Raw genomic sequence first — 25,200 nt, 5'->3', positions numbered from 1 at the left:
TTCTAATAAATTCTAACTTGATAAACGAGCGATGTCTTGCCATTTGAGTCGTACGTGACGCTGAATGTCACATGGTCACAACTGAGCCAAGGGTTCTTGAAATTCGCTTTGACAGACAAGTGCTTTGGATTACAAGCATGTTTCTGGCACGAATTATACTCGCAAACCAAGGTTTTAATGTCCCTTATGTTTTCTTCTAAGCTGTGGGTGTCCTGTCCAGCATGAAGGATCCTATGGACGATGATCAACTGGGGCCATCAACAATCTTAGTTCTTATTTCAATCTTCCACAGTATTTAAGGGAGAGGATAATTTTATTTTCATCATGGCATGAGTCCATTCTGATTGTAGTCTTTGGCCCTGGTCCCTATGTGAGTCTACAAAGTATTTTTCCCAATTCCAGATTCAAATGTTAAATTAAAACAGATGTGCAAAACTAAACAAACAAAAATCCACCACCAAGACACAACCTACCCCTCCAAAAAAAAAAAAACCACCAGCTTTGGGGAAAACCAATGTCCACTGTCATGTGTCCTCATCCTAAACCCTTAAGAAAGAACAGATCCACATTCCTCCTTAACCTGTGGCTGTTTCAATGTCCAAAGAGGCCAGCGGGAAGCAGAGAGGTCTAGAAGTTCCTGGGGTGGTCTCCACGCCCCCTCTTGGGCCACTCCTCATCCACCCACCTGTGCAGGACCTTCTCCACGTCGGCCCTGTGGTAGAGCCTGCAGAGCTCCATCAGCTGGCCCACCGGCCTCTGACTGTTCCGGAGCAAGAACTCCAAGGTGGGGCTCTGAGGCCTCTGCTCCAGGAAACACAGTTCGTCATAGGGCATGCCCCATTTGCTTGCGAAATTCCTCCAGTTTTTTACTGTCGGGTGATACGGATCCAGCTTTATCCTGATGACGTCTAGTAAGTCCTGATCATTGAGTAAGTCACTTATGGTGGGGGCCCGGAGCGAGCAGGCAGAACAAGTGCAGTCCTCCTTGCAGGACTCGCCTCTGCTTATATCTGCAGAAACAGACAACACAGTCTCCACGTCAGCAAGGCAGCGAGCGCACGCGTCCATCTCCTCGGTCCTTTATTCTCCCGCTCGAGTAGGTACCACACACCGTATCTTACAGAGGAATGTTTCAGAATACTCATTTCTGCAGACCCCCACAACAAATGTGTTTTAAAAAAAAATTTTTTTTTAATGTTTATTTCCGAGAGAGAGAGAGAGAGACAGAGTATAAGCAGGGGAGGGGCAGAGAGAGGGAGGGAGACACAAAATCTAAAGCAGGATCCAGGCTCTGAGCTGTCAGTGCAGAGCCCGACACAGGGCTCAAACCCACGAACCCCGAGATCATTACCTGAGCTGAAGTCAGACGCTTAACTGACTGACCCACCCAGGCGCCCCAACAAATGTGGTGTTCTTGACAACCAAGGATGGGTTGCTTTGCCGGAGCACTAGTAAGATTTTACACAGTCGATTTCCCTTTCTTTTGGAGACTCCCTGTGTCTTACATTGTGCATTTGTGACAGTGTGGACCAAAATCTGGGATCCGAGGAGCAAGGCTCTCTCTGTAGGCAGGTCACCAGCGGGAGTCAGACTCTGTCCCGTGAGTAAACCAGCCCATACTTGCCTGTACCTCAACCCTTACCCTTTCCAAGCTACAAGTCAGCCCTGACAGCTCTTTAATGCCAAACACATAGCACATTAGGGTATAAAGGATTGTGCAACGTTTTAAAAGGCCTTGAAACACACACACACACACACACACACACACACACACACACACCACACTGAAAACTGGAATATCCACCCCATATGCATATTTGAAACGGAGTGATAATTGATAATGCCAGAAGACGTACTTTTCAGATTTACGGCCACCTTATCATCGCTTTGCCTTTATCTGTGTTTTCTTCACCCACGGGGCTGCCTTTGAAGCGCAGCCAACAGCCTGAGGTGTGCACAGGGGGCTGGATGAACAGGAGGCTTTTGAGCTGAGCCTCACCAAGAAGGGCACAGCCCCAGCCCAGAGGAAGGGCAACATTCTTCCATCAGTCATCTTTAGCTCACTTTAATACTAGGAAGCATGTTAGGAGGGGGAGGAAGGGGTAGAGAAGTCCTTTACAATAAAGTTGCAAGTGGGTTTGCACAACATAGTAACCTAAGTGACTTAAATTCTACATCAGCACTAGGTCTCCTGGCTCCTTCTGCCTAGGGATTTTCACTTTTTTTTTTTTTTTAATGCTTATTTATTTTTGAGAGAAGAGAGAGAGCGAGCGAGCAGGGGAGGGGCAGAGAGACAGGGGGACACAGAATCTGAAGCAGGCTCCCGGCACCGAGCTGTTGGCACAGAGCCCAATGCGGGGCTTGAACTCACAGACCCTGAGATCATGACCTGAGCTGAAGGTGACACTTAACCAGCTAAGCTCCTCAGGCGCCCCACGGATTTTAATAGCTACGCTATGCTAGAGATCTCTAGCTTGGAAAATTCTGGGAGGTTATAATGACCTTTACTACACTGAGCCCTGGACTTCCCGATTTAGGAAAGTAAGGAATTTGGAAAAAAGGGCGTCACTTTGGTGATCGTTGGGAACGATCTGGTGGCAAATACAAACGACAAGGACCATGAAGATTACGCTCATGCTCTTTGACCTGTTAACATAACTTCTGGGAATAAGAGATAATCTAGACTACGTATGACAATTTTTAATTACAGTCTTATCCTTATTATCCATTTTTTAAACAAATGTCAAAGAGAAGGGGCTCGTGAAACAAATTGTTGTACAACTTGACGGAATATTAGTTAAGTAAGTATGAACACTGTGTAGCAACCCAGAGAATGCTTGTGCTATAATGTTAAGTGAAAAATGCAAGATGTAAGATGTGTGTGTACTCTATGTTAGAACTATGTGAAAACTCTATGTTACTATTACTCTGGAAGGAAATGTACAAGGATAGTAACAGTCATTATCTTAATTCGGTAGGATTACGCTTCTGTTTTCCAAACTTTCTCCAGCGGTGTTTTGTTTCTGTGATAACCAGCACAGCGTATCACATGAACACGCAGGTCCCCACTTGACTTTGAAGGTCACCTGGACCCCTCCTGCTGCTTCTAATGCCCCCCTTCACCCCGGACCCCCCTTAGATATGGCTGCCCCCCCTTCACCCTAGCCCCTCCTTAGATACAGCTGCTTCTGGAACTGATCCCAATGCTCCTTTGTCCCTTTGGACACTGTATATGGCACGGCAGGCTGCATCCTCCCGGAAGGTTCCTTCTGACAGCGCAGGCCCAACACCCCCATGTCCCCGCTGCATCCTTTCCCCTGTCGTCTGACATGCTGAGATCTCCGCCTGTCTCACTGCTGAGTCCTTGAGAGTTACAAGAAGGGGCTCTGGTACTGTTCTTAGCACTAAGCTCTCCCCGTCCACACTCCCTCCCTTCGGTCCCCTCCCCCACTCCCAACACCCCCCCACCAGGCGCTCCCCTGTAATGGAAGGCCCCTCCTTTTTGCATCTGCCGGACTCAGCACAGCCCTTAGCATACAGCAAACACTTAAGCACTGTTTGCTGAGTGAGTGAATGCATGAGTGCATAACTGCTCTTTTGCACCCCAGACCTGACCACTGGAAAGCCCCTCTTGATGTCTAGATGAATCTCCAACTCAGGGCAGACCATACAGTAACTTCCCCCCAACCCCATGCACCAAAAGGACTCTGCCTCCCCTATTTACACTGGCAGTTTCCTGGTGTCCTTGCAGACTTTTTCATTGTATCCAACCAGTTACCACGTCCCAGCCTCTACTGGAAACTCTCCATGCTACAATTCCTGTCTTATTTCCTTTTTAAAAAATTTTTGTTTAATGTTTATTTTTGAGACCGAGAGAGAGAGAGAGAGAAAGAGAGAGACAGAGCGCAAGCAGGGGAGGGGCAGAGAGAGAGGGAGACAGAATCTGAAGCAGGCTCCAGGCTCCGAGCTGTCAAAACAGAGTCCGACGTGGGGCTCAAACTCACGAATTGTGAGATCATGACCTGAGCCGAAGTGGGATGCTTAACCAACTGAGCCACCCAGGTGCCCCTTATTTCCCATGACTTCCTTAAATATAACCTGTGCTCTAGACAAGCTGGACTGCTCTGTTCCCTGAACTTCATCCATCCTATAAAACCTACCTCAGATTAATTAAAAGAAAGACTAATATCAATTCGGTGTAGAAAATTTGGAAATTGTATACCATTATAGGTTTTGTATAAACTACTCACCATTTAGGGTTTTCACAAATTCTCATGACAATGAGGAACAATTTGATGCAGACCCTTGCATATATACTCTTGGCCACATCTTTATTCACCTTCCCAGTAACGGGATTATTAGGCTCAAAAGTATGAGCATTCCACAGCTGACAATGCATGAGCCCAAAACTGCTTTCCAGAAATGACAGTGGTTACCAATTTATACTCCAATCAGGGAACAGCGATGGGGTTCATCTCACTTGACCTTTGTCAGCACCAAGTAAAAAAAAAAAATGTTTGTCAATTTCTTTTTTTTTTAATGTTTATTTTTCAGAGAGAGACACAGAGTACAGGTGGGGGAGGGGCAGAGAGAGAGGGAGACATAGAATCTGAAACAGACTCCAGGCTCTGAGCTGTCAGCACAGAGTCCAATGTGGGGCTCGAACCCATAAACAGTGAGATCATGACCTGAGCTGAAGTCGGATGGGTAACCATGTTTGTCAACTTCATAGGTGGAAAAATTACAGCTCATATTTTGCTACCTTCATGTCTTTCGTGGTGTTTTCTCTGATCAATTTTCTCTCTTCTCTCCCTCTGTTTAACTTCTCTCTCTCTGCTCAACCTCAGCCACCTTACAGACCCCACGTGATTCACCCATTGCATGAAATCTCCCCAGCCAACGCCCAGAACACTGCCTCACAGAATCCCATCACTTTGTCTGTATCTCCTGACTCAGCCTTGCAGTGAGATGTTCTGTATGGTTTTCTGGCTCCTCATTCATTACACCTTAAACGGCCCAAGACCAGATCCAGATCTTTCTGCAATGTGTTCCACATCTTAGAGTTTAAAAATGTTGCATTACATTTCCATGTATGGAACTATTCTTCAGCCACATTAATAATGATGTATTAAGAAGTATAGCTTTAGCACGATGGAACAGAAGTTTATTTAAAAAACGAACCTGGTAATGGTAAAGGTGATTTCTCACTAAAAGAGGTATAAGGGAAATTTTGCAATTTTCTTTGCTCTTATTTAAAGATAGGGTCATGGGGCGCCTGGGTGGCTCAGTTGGTTGGGTGTCTGACTTTGGCTCAGGTCATGATCTCATGGTGAGTCTGATCCCCGCGTGGGGTTCTGTGCTCAGAGCCTGGAGCCTGCTTCGGATTCTGTTTCCCTCTCTCTCTGCCCCTCCCCCAATCACGCGCGTGCTCTCTCTCTCTCCCTCCCTCTCAAAATAAATATACATTAAAAAAAAATAAAACTTAAAAAAAAATAAAGGTACAGTCAAATGCACAATATTCTGTCAAACAGCAAGGAAAGCAGGTTACTAAAGAGTATGCCTAGGGGCACCTGGGTGGCTCGGTCAGTTAAGTGTCTGACTTCAGCTCAGGTCATGATCTCAGGGTCCGTGAGTTCGAGCCCCGCGTTGGGCTCCGTGTTGACAGCTTGGAGCCTGGAGCCTGGAGCCTGCTTCGGATTTTCTGTCTCCCTTTCTCTCTCTGCCCCTCTACCACTCGTGCTTTGCCTGTCTCTCTCTCTCAAAAATAAATAAACATTAAAAAAAAAAGAGTATGCCTAATTCCGTTTTTGTAAAAAACAAATGGTATAGTCATTCATATCCACGTAAAGCATATATTATATACATATTCACAGGCACAGAAAAAGTCTGGAAGTATGTATAACACACACGTTAACAATGGATATTTCCTAATTTTTTATATGATTGTGTTTCTTTGGATACTTTAAAAAATATAGTTGTTAAATGTTTATTTATTTTGAGACAGAGTGAGAGCAAGCAGGGGAGGAGAACAGAGAGAGAGAGAGAGAGAGACAGAGAGAGAGACAGAGAGAGAAATCCGAAGCAGGCTTCAGGCTCAGCATGGAGCCTGATGTGGGGCTCGATCTCACGAACCTCGAGATGATGACCAGAGCTGAAATCAAGAGTCGGATGCTCAACGACTGAGTCACCCAGGTGCTCCAACTTTAAAAATATTTTTAAATGTCACAGAAAAATAAAGGAGGATTTGTATCTCAAAGTCCAGAATTAAATGTATTGATGTTCGAAGGTCCTCCCCAGCATCTCCTGTGTCAGATTCAGGGTTGGCAAGTTTTCTCCATTAGGAGGAAGAGAATGATAATCACTTCTCAGCCTTTTGGCTAAGGTCAAGTGAAGAAGAATAAAAATAATATAATAATAAATAATATAAAAAAGAAGAAAGACATCAGTAAGGTTCCTGGGAAGCTCCTTTAAGCCTTCTAGTGTAAGAGAAGCTTTTATTCTTTGAACAATTACGCTGACCATTTATCAGTCTGTTCTACAACACATGATGTGCCAAAACCCTATCGATGTTTTCCTTTTGTATCTCTCATGACACAAATCACAAACCACTCCGTGAACTGAAATCTACCCGAAATGGCAACAGTAGCGAATGTGAAGCTGCCGTTTGGAATCATAAACTATAATTAGCTCTCTGGCAGACTGAAGTGGAGGAACATGTTTTGTTTTGTATCGAACACATTTTGTCCTGCCCTGCTTTAAACACCTATCATGTAATAGTGCACATAAAACGCTAGACTGGGTGATGCCTTGGGGGAGAAACAATTGTGGGGGGAGAGAGTCATAGCACCGAAGAAGCTTTCATCAGAAATGGGGAAAAATGGGAATATTATTTGATGCCTCTCAAAAAACAAGCACAGGGTTGCTGTGTAGGTGAAGTTCAGAAATTGTCTGCCAGATGAATGAATGAATGAGAACTATACTTTCTCCCCATGAGACAAGGCAGATTTGTTCTTATTATCTGATGCATCTTATGACCTGAAGAACTAATAATAAAGGAAAAGGAATGTTGCTTGTGTTTCTTGAGCAATAAACAGGTATCGGTGGAAAACAGTACAGAATTGGTCTTAAGATACAAGGGGATTCTAGATTTGGGGGCAGAGAGGAGAGGGCTATTTCAAAAAAGAAGTTACTTATGTATAAAAATTCACTCAGATTCTCTACTAATGAGGGTCCTCACTTGCCATATTTGGACACCTGACTTGTGTATTTTCTGCTGATGCAAAGCAAGAATGGAACCCACCATTAATTTATGATGACTTCTTATTTTAGAGACCAAAACCCTGGAAAGACTTGCTCTCTGTGAGTCTAGTCTGAGTACTGGCTTAAACTCGGGGAGACTTTGTCAGAGGAAGAAATGCCAGATTTCTCAATGTCTTTTCTTGTTTCTTTCTTTTTCTTAAAGTTTATTTATTTTGAGAGAGAACAAGCAGGGGAGGGGCAGAGAGAGAGGGAGAGACAGAATCCCAAGCAGGCTCCACGCCATCAGTCAGGAGCCCGACACAGGGCTCGAACTCCTGAACCATGAGATTATGACCTGAGCCGAGATCAAGAATTGGACACTGTGACCAGCTGAGCCACCCAGGCTCCCCTCTCAGTGTCTTTTCATCGGGACAACGGTCATTCATGGAATGGCTAACATACGACCAGCCCTGCACGGAGCAGCATCTTCAAATCTCAGCCCTCCAACCTCCTAGAGCTTGACCTCTCCACGCATTTAACATCTACGGACTTCAGGTTCCTCATCTATAAAATTAAAATGATCATTTCTGTATCTCATGAGTTGAATGAGATAAATGATGTAAAGGCGTTTCTGTCAGGTCTTACGTAAATGTTATTGAAAGATGTTAGATTTAACATTTTTTTAAGGATACGTAAAGAAAAAGAGTCCCCACGCAGTGTGGCCTCTGCTGCTATCTCCCAGCTCACTTCCTTCTCTATGGCTTCTCCCTGTCCGCACTTGTCCCTAGAACATGAAGCTCAGCCCTGCCCCAGGACCTTTGCACCAGCTAGCTCTTCTCCCCGGAGTCCTCCTTCCTCAGATCTTCACACGGCTGGCTCCTCTGCATTGTTCAGGTCTCTGTGCATCTTCTTAGCTAAAGCAGCACCCTCCCCTGCCAGGCAAAATTCTGTTCCCCTCGTCATTTTCCTCACGGTACACCTACCACCATATGTAATGACTGTCACTCCCAGTGCCTGTCACTCCCAGCTAGTATTAAACTCCAAGAGGAAAGAGACTTTGGTGTCTGATGTCACCACTTCGCTCCAGGCACACAGGAGGCATTCAGTAATATTTGTTGAGTAAATCAAATGAGTGAAGAGTGTGTCTTAGAGAAACAAATTGGAAAGCTCTGGGCAGCCTAAGAAGAGCTATCTAGAAAATTTCAGATGAACTGAAGCTTTTTTTTGTTGTTTAGTGCTGAGCGTATACAAGGCAGAAGAAAGACGCCTGGTTGCTATGGAGAAAGAGTACACACTGTGTATGACCAATCAACAAGAGCTTTAGGGACACCCCAGCTGACAGTCAATGCCCATTAGCACGGTGCAGGTGTGCAGCTTGGACTGGTAATGAGCTTGCTAAGGCCACAGCCTCACTCTCTGACCAGGGACAGTGGGATCTACTTCCCAAGGTTATTGAGGGGATTAAATAAGATCATCCACTGAAACTTCATTCTGTGCACAGGTAAGCAACAAAGGATTAGTAGCTGGGGGTGAGGAAGCATAACCAAGAGCCTTTTTAAAAGCACTCGTTCTGGACCTTTGGCCACAAGAAGGAGCTCCTCCTGACCCACCCCCCCACCCTCCCGGCCAAGGAGATTTACAAAATCCTGACTCTGACCAGGGATCGTCTACCGAGATCCTTAGTTAATTGGTGTGGGGTGCAGGCAGACATGGGATATTTAAAAGCTCCCCTGGGAATTCTAATATGCAGCCAGGGTTGAAAACCATTGCCTTAAAGACATCTGCAGGGTAAGTTCTTGGCCAGAAGGGCCTGCCAAATGACATTTTCGAATCAGAGCTGCTACTTTTCTTCGCGAGATAGCATGTCGGTTTGGTCGTTAAGTCTTTGAACAGATAACACTTCTCCACCCTCAAGAGTAGATGAATGGGTTTTCCTGTGGGGTGTTTTCGGTCTTCTCTCCCTGTGCTCTATCGTCTCTCTCGCACACATTTTCATACACTTTAAGGAAGAGTTCAGGATTCAAGAATGTTCACTGACGGGGTAGGTCTATGTCACTTAAAACAATGGTAAGAAACCGGTCATGTCCGACGGTGCAGGGTCTAACTCCAGCTTGGGGCTGGCAAGGTTTAAAATAATGGCCAATTAACAGTTAATTGTGGATTGGAACAGGACTCCAGGATCCACAAAGGTCATGATTAGCTGGGTCTAGAAAATGGCGCCAACCAGGATTTTGGCAGTGGATCACAGACTGACTTAACGTGTCTCCCTGCAGGGGTGAGTGCCGTTTTATCTTGTACACTCTGGCTGTTCGAGAACTATTACCACACGGGTGTTTCCCTCCAGTGTGCTCAGGACCACTGCTCGCTCTTAGATCATTTATAGTAACGTTCCCCGGGGTGACTAGGTCTTGAGTTAATTCAGACAATTAAACGGGAAGCATTTTTTACACTGGCAACTTTGCAAATAGCAAAATATTGTGATCCTGAAATAAAATAGCTCTATCCCAGGGGTCTATAAACTATTCGATTTGGAGCCTGAAAATACCAACTAGGGTCAAAGCAGAGTCGAGTACTTCTGCAGTTGTGTGTGTCAAGGGTATAAATTCATGCTTTTTTCCTATGTGTGGTTTCCAATGTGGGTGGAAAGAAACATATTTAAAATGTCAGTTTATGGCTTTGATAAATCATTGGGATGCACACACACACACACACACACACCACATTATTCATCAGAGGTGGTTTATATGCTCTGAGCTGGAAAATGATGAACTATTTTTATCTCCCAAGAAACTACCCCAAGGGCTTTTGGTGGGCGTTTGATCTCTTAACCGAAGGGAAAAACAATATAATTCCATTCTCTCTCTCTCTAAAACACCCCTTTAAGGAGACATCATGTCGGCGGCAGCACTGGGGAGTCTAACTGACAAACTGGAAGGATCTAGGCTGGTAAATCACGCCGTGCCTCAATTGTGTCATCACACAAACTCAGAAGGTAGAGGGCACTTTCAAAAGGAAACGAACCTACGTTAAGAAAGGACCTGGGTAAAAATTCAGCACAGAATTCCATGTGAATCTGGACTCAGAAGTTATGTCATGCCAACACATTAACAAAGTGCCATTTAATGGGCCTAACTAGAAAAATAAAAAAATAAAAGTCCTACTTTACATTCGTCTGTCTTGGGGACATTCGGTTCCGATCAGGCAAGTGCTGAATTATGCAAGGTGGTCAGAAAGTCATCCTTGGGAAACCGGCCAGGCGTCGAGAGCAGGTGCAGAAAGCACCGTGGTCCATGTGACCACGCGACAGCTACCGCTTTCTCAGAAAGGGAGGGCGAGGAGGGGTTCTGTGTGTTTTCAACCGGAGGGATACTCTCTTGATAACTGACTCGTGTTCCTTTCATGCCCCAATGTTTTCATTTCGAAAGTCTGTATGAGAACATCGAACGCCTTTAAGGTTTCCTTCAGCAGGGTACACAGGCCGTCACTTGTGTTGCCGTTTCAACCCAGGCATCGCAAGGAGTATCCTCGGTCTTGTGCTCTGCCTCCTGTGGCTGTTTGCTTCCGTGTTCAACGGTTCCACAGAGGGGGCTTTGCTTTTCTAGGGGTGGCTGATTCTGCTTTGTGTTCTTTTTCTTTCCTTGATTACAAACTGTCAGCTGTCCTTTCCCACGTCTGTCTAACCCCTCCTTCTAGGACAGTGTCTTTGGCGGAGGGGGGGTGGACGCTGGCTTTGTTCCAGATTAAGACTCTACCTGAGATCCCGCTGACCCCGCGGTAGGACACTCAGCATTCAGTGTGTGCACTATTCAGGCAAGGCATCTGACCAGTAGAGGGGCAGCCCCATGTGGTGGCTGGAAATGAGCTCCCGGCAGGCCGGGGGCTTGAACCCCACTTACGACTTGTGAGACCAAGCACGAGCCACGTGACCCAGCATCGCTTCTGTAACATCCACCCGGTAAGGAAAGTAAACTCAGAGTTGTCTAAGCACATTTTCCTAATAAGCACATTTTTAAAGTGCTTTGAACTGGGGCAGGTACACAGTAAGTGGGGAATTAGTGCATTTGACTAAAACAATAAAATAAATCTTACTTAGCTTGCTACTCTCCTTCAATGACTGAAATACAGCAAAACCTTGGGTTGAGAGCATAACTCATTCCGGAAACATGCTGATAGTCTGAAGCACTTGTATATCAAAGCAAATTTCCCCATAAGAAATAATGGAAACTCTCAGGCACCTGGGTGGCTCAGTCGGTTGAGCATCCAACTTCAGCTCAGGTCATGATCTTGTGGTTCATGATTTTGAGCTCTGTGCTGGCAGCTCAGAGCCTGGAGTTGGCTTTGGATTCTGTGTCTCCCTCTTTCTCTGCCTCTTCCCCACTCATGCTCTGTCTGTCTCTCTCAAAAATAAAAACATCAAAAAATGTTTTTAAAAAAGAATGGAAACTCAGACGATTCGTTCCATAATCCAAAAATAGTCATACAAAAATGATCACAATACTGTAATATAATGCAAAATAATAAAGAAAATACAAACCAGAAAGACAAATAAACAAATTAACCTGCACTTACCTTTGAAAGTCTTCGTGTCTGGTGTGTGGGAGGCAAGAGAGAGGAGGGTTATTGCGTAAGACCACTTTCACTACCACTAACAGAATGACTGCTACAGAACAGTATTAATAGACTCTTGCCATAGACTGTATTTCATGTAACTGGCAATAAGGCAGCAGAGGAAAGGGGCTCTATCTGCAGGCAGCCTGACCTAGAAGGAAGCAAGGCATTCCTAAGCTCACTCTTGTCTGGAAAAACAAAGGACTGTCCATAGGTGCTTTGAAGTGACCAAAAACACAGTAGTGCCCGTTGTGGGCACCTTCCAACATTCTGAAAGATCACTGATTTCTGCCAAACACCGTGGCCTGAGACCGAGCATCCAAGCATGGGAGATGACCATCCACAATCCCACAGACAGAGAGAAAGAGAGAGAGAGAAGAACCACTGGCTCAGTTGTGATCATGTGACCCTCAGCGTCATGTACTACTTGTACTACAAGTCATCGCTCGTTTATCAATTTAAAAGTTATTAGAAACGTTTGCTCATCTTGTGGAACACTCACAGAACAAATTACTCGCAAGCCGAGGTTTTACTGTATCCAGATCTGTTTTCACCAGTTTATCCAAGAGCAAAGCCATTAAGTTACTGTCTCTCACCTACTTGTTTACGAAGACAAAAACAAAAATCGAGCCAAACACCTGATTGTTCTCGTGTGCAAAGCACCGTGCTAGGTGCTAAAGATGTTGATTTCAATGGCAATCTGCTTGCATTAACACTACCTGCTATGACTATCACTGTGAAAAGTTTACTCTCTTTGAAGCTCTTCCATTTCATTCTGACACAGGTAAAAATTTTTAAGAGACAACTGAAAATTGATTAATCTATTAGTTAATAACAACCTTAATGCATAAAGGTTTCTAGATATTCCTGAACAGCTCTATCCATTCTCATTTTAGCTCACATTCCACATTAGTGTATAGGGTGTTAGTCTTTCAAAAGTGTATAGATTTTTTATCATTAGAAAAGAAATATGTGCTTATTGCAGAAAAGCTGAACATTTAGATGAGCATGGGGAAAAAGAAATCATGCTCTTTAACACCCAGATCGATAACAGTTGGCCTTTTATGGATTTCTTTGGTTATTTTACCACACACTCTATGCATTTGCCTACATCTGATCATCTTTATATATACATTTGTGTATATATAATGGTTATGTATATATATAGGTTGTGTACATATACAGGTTAAAGTTTTGGGGGAGAGTTTTTTCTAACTCATGTTAGAAATTTAAAAAAATCTGGCCTTTTGTTAGCAATGTGGATGGAACTGGAGAGTGTTATGCTAAGTGAAATAAGTCATACAGAGAAGGACAGATTCCATATGTTTTCACTCCTATGTGGATCCTGAGAAACTTAACAGAAGACCATGGGGAGGGGAAGGAAAAAAAAATGGTTAGAGAGGGAGGGAGCCAAAACATAAGAGACTCTTAAAAAAACTGAGAACAAACTGAGGGTTTATGGGGGGTGGGAGGGAGGGGTGGGTGGGTGATGGGTATTGAGGAGGGCACCTGTTGGGATGAGCACTGGGTGTTGTATGGAAACCAATTTAACAATAAATTTCATATTAAAAAAAAAAGGTGCATGGTAAAAAAAAAAAAAAGAAATTTAGGGGCGCCTGGGTGGCTCAGTCGGTTGAGCGGCCAACTTCGGCTCAGGTCATGATCTCACAGTCCGTGGGTTTGAGCCCCGTGTCAGGCTCTGTGCTGAAAGCTCAGAGCCTGAAGCCTGTTTCAGATTCTGTGTCTCCCTCTCTCTGACCCTCCCCCGTTCATGCTCTGTCTCTCTCTGTCTCAAAAATAAATAAAATGTCAAAAAAAAAAAAAATTAAAAAAAATAAAAAAAATAAAAAAAAGAAATTTTAAAAATATAGGATAGTGGAGGGACATCTGGGTGGCTCAGTCGGTTAAGCGTCTGACATTTTATCTCAGCTCAGGTCTTGATCTCAGGGTTGTGAGTTCAAGCCCTGCACTGGGCCCCTCACTGGGCATGAAACCTACTTTAAAAAAAAAAAAAAAGTGGCTGCTTGTATGCAAAGATGCCTTCTCCTCCTCACATCACCCAGCTAGGTGCTTCTAATGTGAGCTTGTCTGCTGTAGCATTTGTGGAAGAGGGATAATCCTTGGCCAGTGGTCCTAGCCTCTGGTAGGGGAGGGGTGTGGCCCAAGGAAGACAAGTTCCAATGGGGTGTCCGGATGGGACCCTGACATTGGGCCTGTCCCATGAGACTGGTGGGAAGTCTCTAATGCAAGTTCGTCTGGCTCAGTTTCTCTTTTGATTGCTCTAATCTCAGCAGGGGAATGGCTGAATTGAAACCAGGATCCCCACTTCTGTCTCCCAGAACTATACTTTTGCCACACGGCCTCTTTAGGGAACCTGGCACACAGTAGGTCCTTAATAAATATAGATCTGCTGAAGGGGAAAAAAAAATCACCTACAGTCTCACCACCAGAGATCACTGTGGCTAAGGTGATTAGACAACACATGTTCTGGTTTTCAGCATGGTTACACTGGCAGAGGCTAGGTAGGATTGGTGAGATTATCCTGAGGGCTTCAGGGTCTGCCACCCTCCCATTAGAAGAGAAAGAAACAAAACTCTGATGACTCAGGTCATTTAATATGTGTTTTAAAAGATATAGAAAATATGAATGAGTTTTCTATATCTTTTCATTATTCTTTTGGTAGTGTATTTTAATGCTCACTCCAGATTTTCCCCAAGATTAATTAATAAGAAACCTAAAGACTGCCAGAGTTTCCATCTTACAATAAAAAGTGGGAAAGGACGCAATCCTTCATGTTTCTTTGGTTAAACACACTGGTAGCAGAAAGAGGGTAGGGAATAACACATGGCCAGGTGTCAGGAGGGTCCCCTTGGCTAACCGAGTGCCTGAGGTACCGAGAGAGGATGCTGGCCCTTCCTGTGCTGACCTGGTTTACCTAAGCCCCATTGCTTTCTTCCACCGGTCACAGTTTTCCAGCAATGGCAAGCCTCCTAGGACTCCTGAGGGAGAAGGGTCTGCTTGCTCTGTTCTGTTGCCCCATCCTAAACTTGTCCCACTGGGAACCCAGCTGTGCCCCGCCCCTGCGCACAGTAGGGTTAGCTCGGAGAAAAGACTCTTTGAAGGCTTTTGTGAAATCCGGTTAACATTTCCTTGCAGTTCACCATGACCGGTGGTTGGAAAGTTTCTCTAGGCTGTAATACAGATTTTCAAAGTTAATGATAAACATATTCCTAAATTATCTTTAATTCAGCCATGCCAGTTCTCAGTGAAGCCCAGACATCCGTGGAGTCAATCTTTTACCTGAAAGGGGTTCTCCAGTACTGTCTGGAAAGCCGTTTTCTTCTCCCTGAAAACCGGAAAGCAACCTTCATTAGAATCATCCCCATTTGTGGAGATATTATCAATTTTCCAATTTAGTTACATTTCCACCAAAGCCTGGCAGGCGGTGGGGGCAGGGGTGGTGGTGATGGAGCTTAAGAACAGTATCACTCACGTTCCTCTATAAGCTCCTGGAGGGCAGGGGCTCTTGTCTATTTGTGCCCCCCACCCCCACCCCGTGCCCAGAACAGTGCCTGACACACAGTAGACACTCAACAAATGAAAGTTACATGAGTGACTCTATTTTTTAAAAAGGTATCAATGCATGAAACAATGTGCTACTGTTTTATTTTTATTTCACGCTGGGGTTCTTTTTCTTATTTTTATTCCCTACCCACTTTTTGTTGGGCTTGTTGTCAGTCTAGGTTACAATTTGTTCCCATATCTATTATACTTTTTTAATGTTTATTTATTTTTGAGAGAGAGAGAGAGAGAGAGTGAGCAGGGGAGGAGCAGAGAGAGAGACACACAGAATCCGAAGCAGGCTCCAGGTTCTGAGCTGTCAGCACAGAGCCCGATGCGGGGCTTGAACTTGCAGACTGTGAGATCATGACCTGAGCCGAAGTTGGACGCTTAACCGACTGAGCCACCCAGGCGCCTATTATCCATTTTTTTAAAAATATATTTCAAAACAGCAAAGAGAAACTGTTAGAAAGCAGTGTGCAAATCTCCTGAGGATCGTGTTTCTGCCCTTCTGAGGGGGGTTCTGTTTTTACAAGCAAGGTTGTGCCCTACAGCATGCTACATGAAGGGATTTACCGTGACCTTGTTGGAAGGGGGTGTGTGTGAGTGTGTTTTCAAGGAAGTCCACAGAGGACACCACGGTCAGTGCATGTTTGTTTATGTTAACTCCATCTTCATACAATGAAAACCTCTCTCAGCGGCTAGGATTACCCCCTCCATCGCGGTCCAGAAGAAGCCACAGTGTTGGGTCAAAAACCCTGGGTTTTATTTACTCCAGCTGCACCCATAATTTACCAATCCGGGTCTCTGCATCCTCATTTGTAGATTAAGGGGGCGGATAGATTAGCTTATCTCTAAGATGCTCTACATTCTCGGTTTTGTCCTTAAAGATGTGCTAATTCCCTGGTGTCTTTTTCCTCTTAATCTTCTAAGAAGCCTTCCCCCCTCACTCCAAGCTCATAAATCTCCATGTCTCAGCAATGTAGATACAGCTGTCTAATTACGGGCCTCATTGTTTTTCCACACCAGAAGCATTCCTATGTTTTATCAGCTAGATTTTTCCCCTCAACGAATCTAAGTATTTCTTCTTCTATGTTTTTTAATGTTTATTTATTTTTGAGAAACAGAGAAAGAGCACAATTGGGGTAGAGGGGCAGACAGAGAGGGAGACACAGAATCAGAAGCAGGCTCCAGGCTCTGAGCTGTCAGCACAGACCCCGACGCGGGGCTCGAACTCACAGACCATGAGATCACGACCTGAGCCAAAGTCGGACGCCCAACCGACTGAGCCACCCAGGCGCCCCAGGTCTAAGTATTTCTTGCTTCTGTCTGAGTCTTGGTCCTTGCCAACGTCCTAACTGGAATAAAAAGCACACTGCTCGCTCTATACGTATGGTTTGTAAGAGTTACGGGGAGTTTTTGAAAGAACAAAACTCTGTCTCTACACAACTTTTTCACTTTTGGGAGGCTAAAGCTCCCCAACGGCAGGCAGGGCCACTGTTCGGTGGTTCGTGCAGGGACCTGCCTTCCCACATCTGCGCGGCCTCAGCAGGACCAGGCAGGCATGTTCTTTTATCAAGAGCCACGGTTCTGCTCACCGAACTGGAAACATGCACAGGAGGAAACAGAAACGGGGCCTTCAGCCGGAGTTAAGAGGCACCAATGTTCAAACCTGTCAGCCTCCGTGGTACAGCTGAGGTCCCTGCTGAAACGTGAACTCTCTTTTAATGGGAGACTCCGTGATGGAGCATACATGACTCAGTTTCTTATCACCTGGAGAACATTCTTACCGAACACCATGTCTGGCCAGAATTATCCCCATGACAGAGATAAGGGACATGACACGACTCAGAATTACTTGCGAAGGTTGATGGAGACAGAATAATACAAGAATATCAGCGATCTCTGTTCTTGCTCTAATTATTATGTGATGCTACTTTTAGGCTAGTTTTCATTTTTAAACTTTTGCTTATTTATTTTTTTAAATATTTATTTTTGAGAGAGAGAGAGAGAGAGAGAGAGAGAGAGCAAGTGGGGGAGGGGCAGAGAGAGGGAGACACAGAATGTGAAGTAGGCTCCAGGCTCTGAGCATTCAGCACAGAACCCGACGTGGGGCTTGAACTCCTCAACCACGAGATCATGACCTGAGCCGAAACTGGACACCTAACCGACTAAACCACCCAGGCACCCCTTTAGTTTATTTATTTTGAGAGAGGGGGTGGGAGGAGCAGAGGGAGAATCCTAAAAAGGCTCTATGCCGTCAGCACGGAGCCCGGCGCATGGCTCGATCTCATGAACCGTGAGATCACGACCTGAGCTGAAATCAAGAGCCCAACGCTCAACCCACTGAGCTACCCAGGCACCCCATGAGGTTAGTTTTCAAAGAGTGAAATCATAAAAGACTTATTTTTGCATTTTTATGGCCTTACTGAAACCACACGTATGCCTTTATTCAAACCTTCTTTACGGAGAATGTAATATGTACAAGTTCCCATGCTGGAACCTATATGCAAAGGCAAAAAAAAAAAAAAATAATCTGAACCCTTGGCCTCAAGGCCTGCCCCCAGATGTACTAGGACAGTAGAGACATACACAAATAACCCAAATACAAGGCAGAAGGGGACGAGTTCCAATAGGGAGGTGTACTTGAAGTCAGAGAGGAGACATTTCTTCCAACAGAAAAAACCAGAGGCAGTTTCTCTGAATCTCTGAACCAGAAATATTGAGATGAGCTTTTGCTGGGAATTTGGACAGTGGGCACTTGGAGGCAAGGGCATTTAGCTGGAGTCTTTCTGAAGCAAAGGCAATGAGAGGCAATGGGATAGGAGATGGTGCTCTGAGGCTGGACTGAGGCCTGAAAGCCCATCTAAGGAGCTAGGCTCCATCTCACAGATATTGGGGGGTGGGGGGGGTCACTAAGGAGCTCTGGCCAGAAGCAGCTATGCTTGCCCAGGAGCACAGCAGGAAATTCCCCCTGGCCGTGCACAGCACAGGTACATGGCACTTAGGGAGCATGTAAAGGCCAGGTGGTGGTGGGGTGTGGTGGGGGAAAGCAAGATGGCCTTGGAGGTGACGACTGATGAGACCCCAGACCATCCATGTGGGAGAGGAAGGGATAAAGCTACAGCTCCTGCAGAGATACAGTCACGAGGTGAAGGGAGGTGAAATCCAGGGCGAGTTTTGAAGAGTAAGACCACAAGATGTCCCTGTGTGTTGAAGACATGGCTCTGGTCCTTGAGGGACGCCAGGGCAGGAGAGGAAAACATGGACGTTGACGGGATTATGGAAGGAGAGAGAGAGATGCTGGAGAGCAAGACGTGTGGTCACAAACTTGAGGAGCACTTCAACACCCACATTTCGGTGGAAGGGGAGGGAATGAGGAAGGAAAGCAGAGAAGGGAGGTCAGAGAGGAGGGAGACAGCATCAAGACCGGGAAAGGCTGGAAGCTCTGGGGGCCGTTTGGAGACGAGATTTGGTGAAGGGGATGAGCGGCCATATCCTAGAGCGGTTCTAGCAGAGAGGTGGGCGTGCAAGCCGGCTTCTACCAGGGGGCGGCGAGGACACAGAGGTGTCTGTGGTGCTAGCCTCCCCAGCCTTTCTATCTGCCTCACTTTCTCTTATCTTGGAGGTCCCGGCTCAGAAGTCACTTCCTCCTGGAAAGCCTTCTGCAAACTCCCAGTCTGGGTTACGTGCCCGGGGTGTTCCCACACACCTGTACGTGCCGCCCCATTGGACGGCGACACTGGGTGTGGGAGTTTGAAGTCTGGAGACTCCAGACTACCAGGCAAGGGCCCTTGTCCATGCTGTCCTGTGATTAGCACGTTTGAGACAGATAACACATAGTATCTGTGCAAGGGACAGCGAGTGGGAGGGAGGAAGGAAAGAAGACACAACTATGGCGTGGAGTCTGTGTTCTCCAGACCAGGGGATGAACGTTCTCCATGACGCTGTCCCTACGTCATCGTCATGCCCTCTGACTCTGCTCCTTGGCCTCGTCTCCTTGGCCACCAATTCTGTGGCCTCCATCCCAGCTCTGTTGTTCTGGTCTCCCCTGGATTCCTGTCCACTTAGCCAGGGTCCAGCATCTTAGGGATGGGTTTAAAAACACCCTAGATTTGTCCATCAGCTGTGGGCCCCTGGCCAGTACTTAGCTCTGCCCTTCCTTCCCCCTGTCTTGTTCCAAATTGCTGAGTATGGCTGGGAAAAAGAAGGGACAAACTTCACACATCATATGATCACGTATCTGGTCTCAGTTGGGTCTCAGCTTCTCCTCGGTCATTCTCGGTCTCTCTTCCAACTGTCCCCCTTAAGGCCCTACCGGGTCTTGTTCCAAACCTTTTCCAGTCTGCTGAAGGCCCCGTACCTATTTGTGCCTACTCTCCCAGAAAGCGCTCGGCCGATGTATTTGCCCCCATTCTCCTTTTCTCCTATCTCCAAAGAGATGGGGTCTTTTCATCTTCAAGGCCTGACCTGTATCCTCGAATTACGGTCCTGTGCAGAGGTTTTTAAGAGTACTTACTGCAAAGGGTGGGACAGGTCTTGTCCACTTTTATATTGCCTAGCACTGACCTTAGTTACCGTGTTTCAAAAATGTTAGTTCAACTTAACTGAACCCAGAGCGTCACAAGGTGGCCTCTCGCTACAACACGGGACTCGCCTCCAGGACCAGTTCAGCCTTGAGGAATGGTCTGAGGTAGGGAGGGGACAGAGGATCAGCTCACGGACAAGACACAGGATACAGAGGATGTGGCAAGTTCGGTGATGGTTCTGGAAGCAGCCTACGTGGAGAATTTCCAAAAGGGGACTGCGGGTTCCACGTGGATATCAGAGGGGTGTGTGATACCCGTAGGGAATGTGGGCAGATGACACCTGGGGACAGCCAGGGCCAGTACAGTCCTCAGGAGGTTTTTGATGGCAGGAATCTACTGTAAGCCCAGTTCTAGGAACTGGAGTCAGGATGCCGGGACGCTGTGACTTGGGCACAGAGGTCCAGGCTGTGGCATCCCTGGGACCTAGGGCTGGGGCCTGAGGGAATGAATAATGTTCAGCCACACAAGCTGTAGCGTGAGATCTCGCTGCTCCCATTAAAACTGATCCAGGAACACAGAGGACAGAGTTGTGGGTCAGAGCGGCACCAGGCTTAGCTGTGAGCAACCCAGGAAGGCAGGGGAAATGAGGCAGGGCCTTAAAGGGGTCCCAACTCCTCCTCTTCCCTTGCACGTCTGCCCCTTCCCCTCCAGGGATCCTATCATACACAATTCTCCCCTGTTCTAAGCCAACCTCTGAAACCAGCCTCCTCACTCCACCCTCTTTATTCTTCCCTAATTCTTTCCAGATTTCTCAAGGACTTAATTCTGCAGAGTGCCTGCTACGTGCCACGTGCATGATGCTTTGGGTTAGCTCACTGACTCCTCCAAGCGCTTCTTAGGAGCTAAGAACTACGATTTGCAAATGCTAAAAAAGAGTTCTGTTCAAAGGCCTTGTTTTAATTCTGAATGAGATTTGACCTTAAAGTACTGGTTTTGTGGGAAAGAATGGTTCCTGGGTACGGTTCGACCTGAATGCCAGAAGAGGAAGGTCTAGATAAGAAAAAAAAGATGGAAACAACCCAAATGACCATTGACAGATACATGGAGTAAAAAAATGTAGAATATTATTCAGCGTCAAAAAGGAAGGAAATTCTGACCCACACGACAACATAGATGAACCTTGAGGACATTACGGTAAGTGAAATAAGCCAGACACAACGGGAAAAATGTTGTGTGAGTCTAGTTCTATGAGGTACCTGGAGGAATCAAATTGAAAAGACAGAAAGTCGGGGCGCCTGGGTGGCTCGGTCGGTTAAGCGTCCGACTTCGGCTCGGGTCACGATCTCGCGGTCCGTGAGTTCGAGCCCCGCGTCGGGCTCTGTGCTGACTGCTCAGGGCCTGGAGCCTGTTTCAGATTCTGTGTCTCCCTCTCTCTCTGCCCCATCCCCACTCATGCTCTGTCTCTCTCTGTCTCAAAAATAAATAAACGTTGAAAAGACAGAAAGTCAAATAGCGATTACCAGGAGGTGGGAGGGGGGTGAGGGTAGAATGGCGAATTAGTATTTAATGGGTATGGAGTTCCAGTTTGGGAAGATGAAAAGGTTGTGGAGATGGATGGGGGTGATGGCTGCCCAACATGAATGGACTTAAAGCCACGGAACCATACCCTTAAAAATGGTCAAGATGGTAAATATTATGTCATGTGTATTTTACCACAATAAAAAAATTGGTTTACTCTTCTTAGGAGATTTGAAGGTACCACAAAGTTAAACACCAATGTTTTATATATTCAACTAGGCTAAAGAAAATCCCCATTTTGTTAAGCCTCCTCACTGTGAATATGGGGGGAATTAGCTTCTATTTGGGCAAAGGCGGTAACTGCTGAATTCTCTGAGCAGAGAGAAAGCTGGTGTGGTTATACTCATTTTGTACCCTGGTTATAGCTTAGAAGCTGGCAGCCCGGTTCCATCATGCTTAGGGAGCTGCAGGCACAAGGTGCTGAAGAGCTGCTTCTGGAGATTTACACAGGGCTCTGGGCAGCAAAAATCCAAAGGCCAGGAACACATGTGGGGAAAACCCCACACTGTGGGGAAAACGCCAGGTCTGGTCCATCCCCCGTGGGGATGGACAGATCGGCGGGAGATGCTGACAGATTGACGGGGAAGGTACTAACTGGTACCTAGGGGCTAGTTTTCTGTGAATCACGCTCTTCTGGACTGGCGAGTTCCACCTTTAATGCCTACGCTTAGCTAATTATTAAAGAGTTCGTTCCATCTTTATTATTTCGCAAACTAGGGAAAGGATAACCGGGTGGGAAAGCACTCAACAGGTTGGTTAACCTGATGATCACCTAAGTCTGGTTGGAGGTTTCCACAAAGAGCAAAACCAAGTTATCACTGCTCAACCTGGTATCGGTAACCCAAATTACAGGCAAAGAGCCCGAAAAGAGCCGTCTTCCTTGCGAATTACTTAAGTAGCTTCTTTGGGGGGAAGCAACTAATGCTAAAGCTTGAGCTCTCTGCTTTAAGAAAATATTCCGGAAATGGCTTTGAAAATATGATTTTGGAAGCTCGGGTGTGCAACAGTAACAGGGCTTTGATAGCATGGATTTACACTGTTCTAGACTCTCTCCTGTCACACGGCTAGTGACACTCAAGTAGCTTTCAGTGGTGTAAATTCCCAAGACAGAGCGAGTATCTCTATAACTCTTCTTGTTTTTTTGTTTTTTTAAATTTTTTAAATGTTTATTTATTTATGACAGAGAGAGAGAGAGAGAGAGAGAGAGCACAAGTGGGGAGAGGGGCAGAGAGAGAGAGGGAGACACAGAATCCGAAGCAGGCTCCAGGCTCTGAGCTGTCAGCACGGAGTCCGACATGGGGTTTGAACTCGTGAACCATGAGATCATGACCTGAGCCGAAGTTGGATGCTTACCTGGCTGTCACTTAGGCACCCCTCTCTTCTGAATGCATTTATCGATCATCTGCTTCTACACATTAGGAATGGACTATGAATCTCCTGTTGGATTTTCTAAAACAATTTATACTTCATTCTTTTTCTGCAAGGTAGTTACTATTATCGTAGCAACCATCTACACTTTTACTTTTTATGGAAGGATACTATACATACCTATTTATTTGAAAGTATATTCTAGAAGCTGGCCTTTAGAAAGGACCTACTTGGTGTAAGAGACCATTCTAGGCCTGGGATATGAAGACAAAGGAGCCACATCCCTGCTGGTTCAAGGTTACAACCCAGCAATGCAACAAAGACGTGAGCAAAAATACTGACACCACAAGGAATGAAAAACGTGTTAGAGAGGCATACAGGGGCGCCTGGGTGGCTCAGTCGGTTAAGCGTAAGACTTGGGCTCAGGTCATGATCTCATAGTTTGTGGGTTTGAGCCCCGCGTCAGGCTCTGTGCTGACAGCTCAGAGCCTGGGACCTGCTTCCGATTTTGTGTCTCCCTCTCTCTCTGCCCCTCCCCTGCTCATGCTCTCTCTCTCTCAAAAATAAATAAACATTAAAAACATTTTAAAAAAGAAAGGCATAGAGAGAATGCCAGGGGAGCACAAGGGTGGGCAAGAATCCAGGTGATCCCTCAGGGAACAGGAAAAGTTTCATTGAGTTTGAAAGAATGAAATACAGAAGAATGGAAATTTGAATGAATGCCACCCTGCTTTGCTAGGAGGAGAGCAAATCTGTGGCTCTGTGTACATTTGGTTCTTTATTCTCTTCAATGAGGGTTCTGTCCAATTACGAGCAAGACCGGCTACCTCTGGAGTTGAAGTCGGGGTCAAAGACTGGAGCAGCTGTGCCTGGGACTTGGAGGCTGGGCACACTCAGATGTAATTTCATACCCTTGCTACGGTTTCAAAGGTGAAGGAAGGAGGGGTTTTCCCCCTGTGCATGATTACTGTTCAGAAATATCACCAAGCGTTTCACAGGAGGTGATGATTTGCATGCACAAAGGCAATGGGTGTCACAGAGAGGCGGGGGGTTCCTGCCTAGTCTTACCCTCACTCCGGGCGGAGGACACATGCGATGCCAGAGCACAGACTCCTCCGAGGCTGCGAGATGAGGACGTGCATTGGCAACCCCTCATTTCAGCCTATAATTTTCCCGCAGTGCATAATTACGTGTGGGCTGAAGAAAGACCACTGGGGGTCAAGTGCCAGTGTATGGAAGTTTATTGGGCCTAAATGCCACCTAAATGTTTGAATGAGTGACTCCACTACTTTCTCCTTTAATTTGAAAACAAAAAACAAAAAAACCAAAAACACAAAATAAAAAGGACCGGGGCACTCAGGTGGCTGAGCTGGTTAAGGGTCTGACTCTTGATCTCAGCTCAGGTCTTGACTGCAGGGTCCTGAGTTCAAGCCCTGCATTGGACTCCACGCCCAGTGGAGTCTATTTAAAAAAAAAAAAAAAAAGGACAGTTCCCAACTGATAATTTTTCTTTTTTTAATGTTTATTTTTTGAAACAGAGAGAAGAGAGAGAGAGCGCAAGTGAGCGGGAGAGGGGCAGAGAAAGAGGGAGACACAGAATCCTAAGCAGGGTCCAGGCTCTGAGCTGTCTGCACAGAGCCGAATGCAGGCTCGATCCCATGGACTGTGAGATCATGACCTGAGCCGAAGTTGGACACTCAACTGACTGAGCCACCCAGGCACCCCTGACTGATAATTTTTCTTAAAAAAAAACACCATGATTTTTGACTTTCCTATGGAGCAAAACTGATATGTATTTAGAGAAACCTCACTTCAAATTTTGGATTTGCATCTTTTCCCAGGGTAGTGACATGGGGTATGGTCCTCTCCCGTGATGCTGGGCAGTGGCTCCCGCTCCCTGCTCCTACATGACCACAAAGGTCAACAACCCACACAGCCCTTCTGCTTTTCACTTTCAGAGCAGTATTCAATCAATTACATGAGATCTTCTACACTTCATTATCAAACAGGCTTTGTGTTAGATATTCTTGCCCACCTGCAGGCTAATGTAAATGTTCCGAGCAAGTTTAAGGTCAGCTGGCTGAGCTATGATGTTCGGTAGGTTAGGTGTAGTGATACATTTTTGACTTAAATATTTTCAGTTTACCCCATTATAAGTTGAAGAATACCTTTATTCAAATATCATATATATATATTTTTTTAAATCCATAAGAGATGTGAAGCTCTTTCTCTCCAGCTCTTAGCTCATCTCTCAATCTCTTCTCCCTCCTCAGAGGTCACTGGTTACAATCTGGGGCACGTCCTTCCTGATTCCTTA

General features: G+C 45.8%; 1 protein-coding gene across 5 annotated transcripts in view; it reads right to left on the bottom strand.

Annotated features, from left to right (window-relative positions):
* Nucleotides 1-294: 294 nt before the first annotated feature.
* The window catches only part of EDARADD (EDAR associated via death domain), a 93,104-nt gene continuing 68,198 nt past the window's right edge, over nucleotides 295-25,200 (bottom strand). For all 5 annotated transcript variants that reach the window (XM_019418922.2, XM_053910218.1, XM_053910220.1 and 2 more), the window contains 2 exons: nucleotides 15,148-15,193; nucleotides 295-1,010 (listed from right to left, as the gene is read on the bottom strand). In XM_019418922.2, coding sequence (XP_019274467.1) covers nucleotides 628-1,010; nucleotides 15,148-15,193 — 429 coding nt within the window. In that variant the 3' untranslated portion in view covers nucleotides 295-627. The remainder of the gene's footprint in view (nucleotides 1,011-15,147; nucleotides 15,194-25,200) is intronic.

This window comes from Panthera pardus, unplaced genomic scaffold, assembly GCF_024362965.1.
Source record: "Panthera pardus isolate Hobbes unplaced genomic scaffold, ASM2436296v1 HiC_scaffold_22, whole genome shotgun sequence".
Lineage (NCBI taxonomy): Eukaryota > Metazoa > Chordata > Mammalia > Carnivora > Felidae > Panthera > Panthera pardus.
The sequence above is the reverse complement of the archived record's forward strand: the minus strand, read 5'-3'. Positions and strand labels throughout refer to the sequence as shown.